Below are 1,887 nucleotides of genomic sequence, written 5' to 3' on the forward strand. Positions count from 1 at the left end.
CTTACATAGACCCCTGCCAGATCTCTCACATGTGCTGACCTCAGCATAATTTTTTTTTTTTTTTTTATATGGGATCGACCCCTATAGTGAGGGGTCGGTAATATATCTGTAGGAAATTGTTTTGTACACAGAGCAATTTCCATTATTTAAGTGTTCAGTTACTGTGTATCCACGCCACGTGAGGGGGAATGGCATGTGCTGGAGCTGGAGCTGGACTGCCAACTATGTACGGAACCTTGAAATTGGAGACGTGGTACATTTGGCACTCTTTTGTGGTGGGTGGCAGACTCCATTAGTGAAAAACTACAAAGCTTTCCAAGCCCGGACTCCAAAATTTTCTGTTTTTACTTAAATATGTGGTTTTGTTTGCTTAACTCTGTTAGTACATGCAGATAAATTACCATAACCCTTGACTTGAGTGAAAATAGTAATGTAAACAGTAAAAAGAAGAACAAGAAATCCTTGTATAATATTTTGAAGTGTAGAATCCATGTTAGAGAAAGATACGGACCTCGTTTTCAAGCCTGCATTTCTCAACAACAGTGGTTTCATGCTGAGTCTTCAACTTGGAGTATTCTTCCTCCATCTTCTTGCTCTTCCATCGAGCTCTTCTGTTTTGAAACCACACCGCAACTTGTCTAGGGTCAAGACCGAGATCCGAGGCAAGCTTGTCCTTCCTCTCAGACTCCAATTTGTGTTCGTCTTCAAAACTTTGCTCCAACAGATTCATCTGTTGTTCACTCAGCTTTCTCTTCCTCATCACCCCACTGCAGCTCCCCGCCTCGCCTTTGTTCTTCTTTCGCCTACGTCTAGGCCTAGCCTTTGCTTCCACTGAATCAACACCAAGTATATGAATTATAAGTCTAGACATAACATTCGTTGAAATAAACATCACTGAAATCTTGAACTATTATAGACCAGTCCTGCGTACCAAACATGTTTAATATTTAGAATCTAGTACTGACCTTGCTCTGGAAGGAGTTGGTCATATACCACTCCAGTATAGTACTGAGAAATGAGTACCATTTGATCATCGTCAATTTGATTCATGGTTCTTCTTGTAGCAAAGAACTTATTGGTTGCATGTGGGAGTGAAAAATCAGAGGAGAAGGCTGTTGCTGGTTTCCTGTTTCCTTTTAATGGAATAGTATAGGGAAGACTTTATTTATAAACCTAGAAACTTGAAATGAGTCTTGGTCTTCTAGAAAATATCATGAATGCCATTGTGTCGCAAAATTTGACTATTTGTCAAATTTGGAAAGTTGGATTGGGAAAGGCAATAGCATTTCTTTTGTCTGATCTGATGAAACTTGACTCGGATAATTAGTTGGTGGATGGATTTCTTCTTGTATTTAAACACCTTTAATTTATATATATAAATGTTGGAATTATCCAACATATAATTCCCAATATTACCAACAAAATAGGACACCCATAGAGTTCCTTAGGATAGTTATTTTCCTGATGAGGTAAGATTTCATCTTTGAAGCATATCTTATGATGTTGATGCGGTTATATGTTTTGCTTGACAGAGATGGCATCCCAAAAATTATGAAAACTACGTAAATTCAATCAAAGAGAATTAATTTCTAGTACTGTTACATGAGCCTAGCAATGCATTCGATAGCACTTTTTGAAGAAATATATCAATGTTATCGTACTTGTGTCTAGTAATATGTATATGGTATGTCTATTAGAGAAGATCGAACAGTATCACGGAAGGTATTTAAGAAGAAGAAAAACTAAAAAAAATTTCTTTTTATTATCATATAATCATGTCCAAACTATAGCCTTCTAAAAATAAATTTTCTTTGAACTCAAACCACTTCATAAGTACACAACTAAACCAAAACAGGTCAAGATCATCAACTAAAAGCAATTAAATTT

General features: G+C 36.6%; 1 protein-coding gene across 1 annotated transcript in view; it reads right to left on the reverse strand.

Moving 5' to 3' along the window:
• Positions 1 to 122: 122 nt before the first annotated feature.
• Positions 123 to 1,887, reverse strand: part of LOC111380098 — a 22,122-nt gene continuing 20,357 nt past the window's right edge. The window contains exons 6-8 of the mRNA XM_023003566.1: positions 1,597 to 1,690; positions 966 to 1,133; positions 123 to 831 (exon numbers count right to left, since the gene is read on the reverse strand). Coding sequence (XP_022859334.1) covers positions 494 to 831; positions 966 to 1,133; positions 1,597 to 1,690 — 600 coding nt within the window. The 3' untranslated portion in view covers positions 123 to 493. The remainder of the gene's footprint in view (positions 832 to 965; positions 1,134 to 1,596; positions 1,691 to 1,887) is intronic.

Source organism: Olea europaea, unplaced genomic scaffold (assembly GCF_002742605.1).
Source record: "Olea europaea var. sylvestris unplaced genomic scaffold, O_europaea_v1 scaffold20911, whole genome shotgun sequence".
NCBI classification, from domain to species: Eukaryota; Viridiplantae; Streptophyta; class Magnoliopsida; order Lamiales; family Oleaceae; genus Olea; species Olea europaea.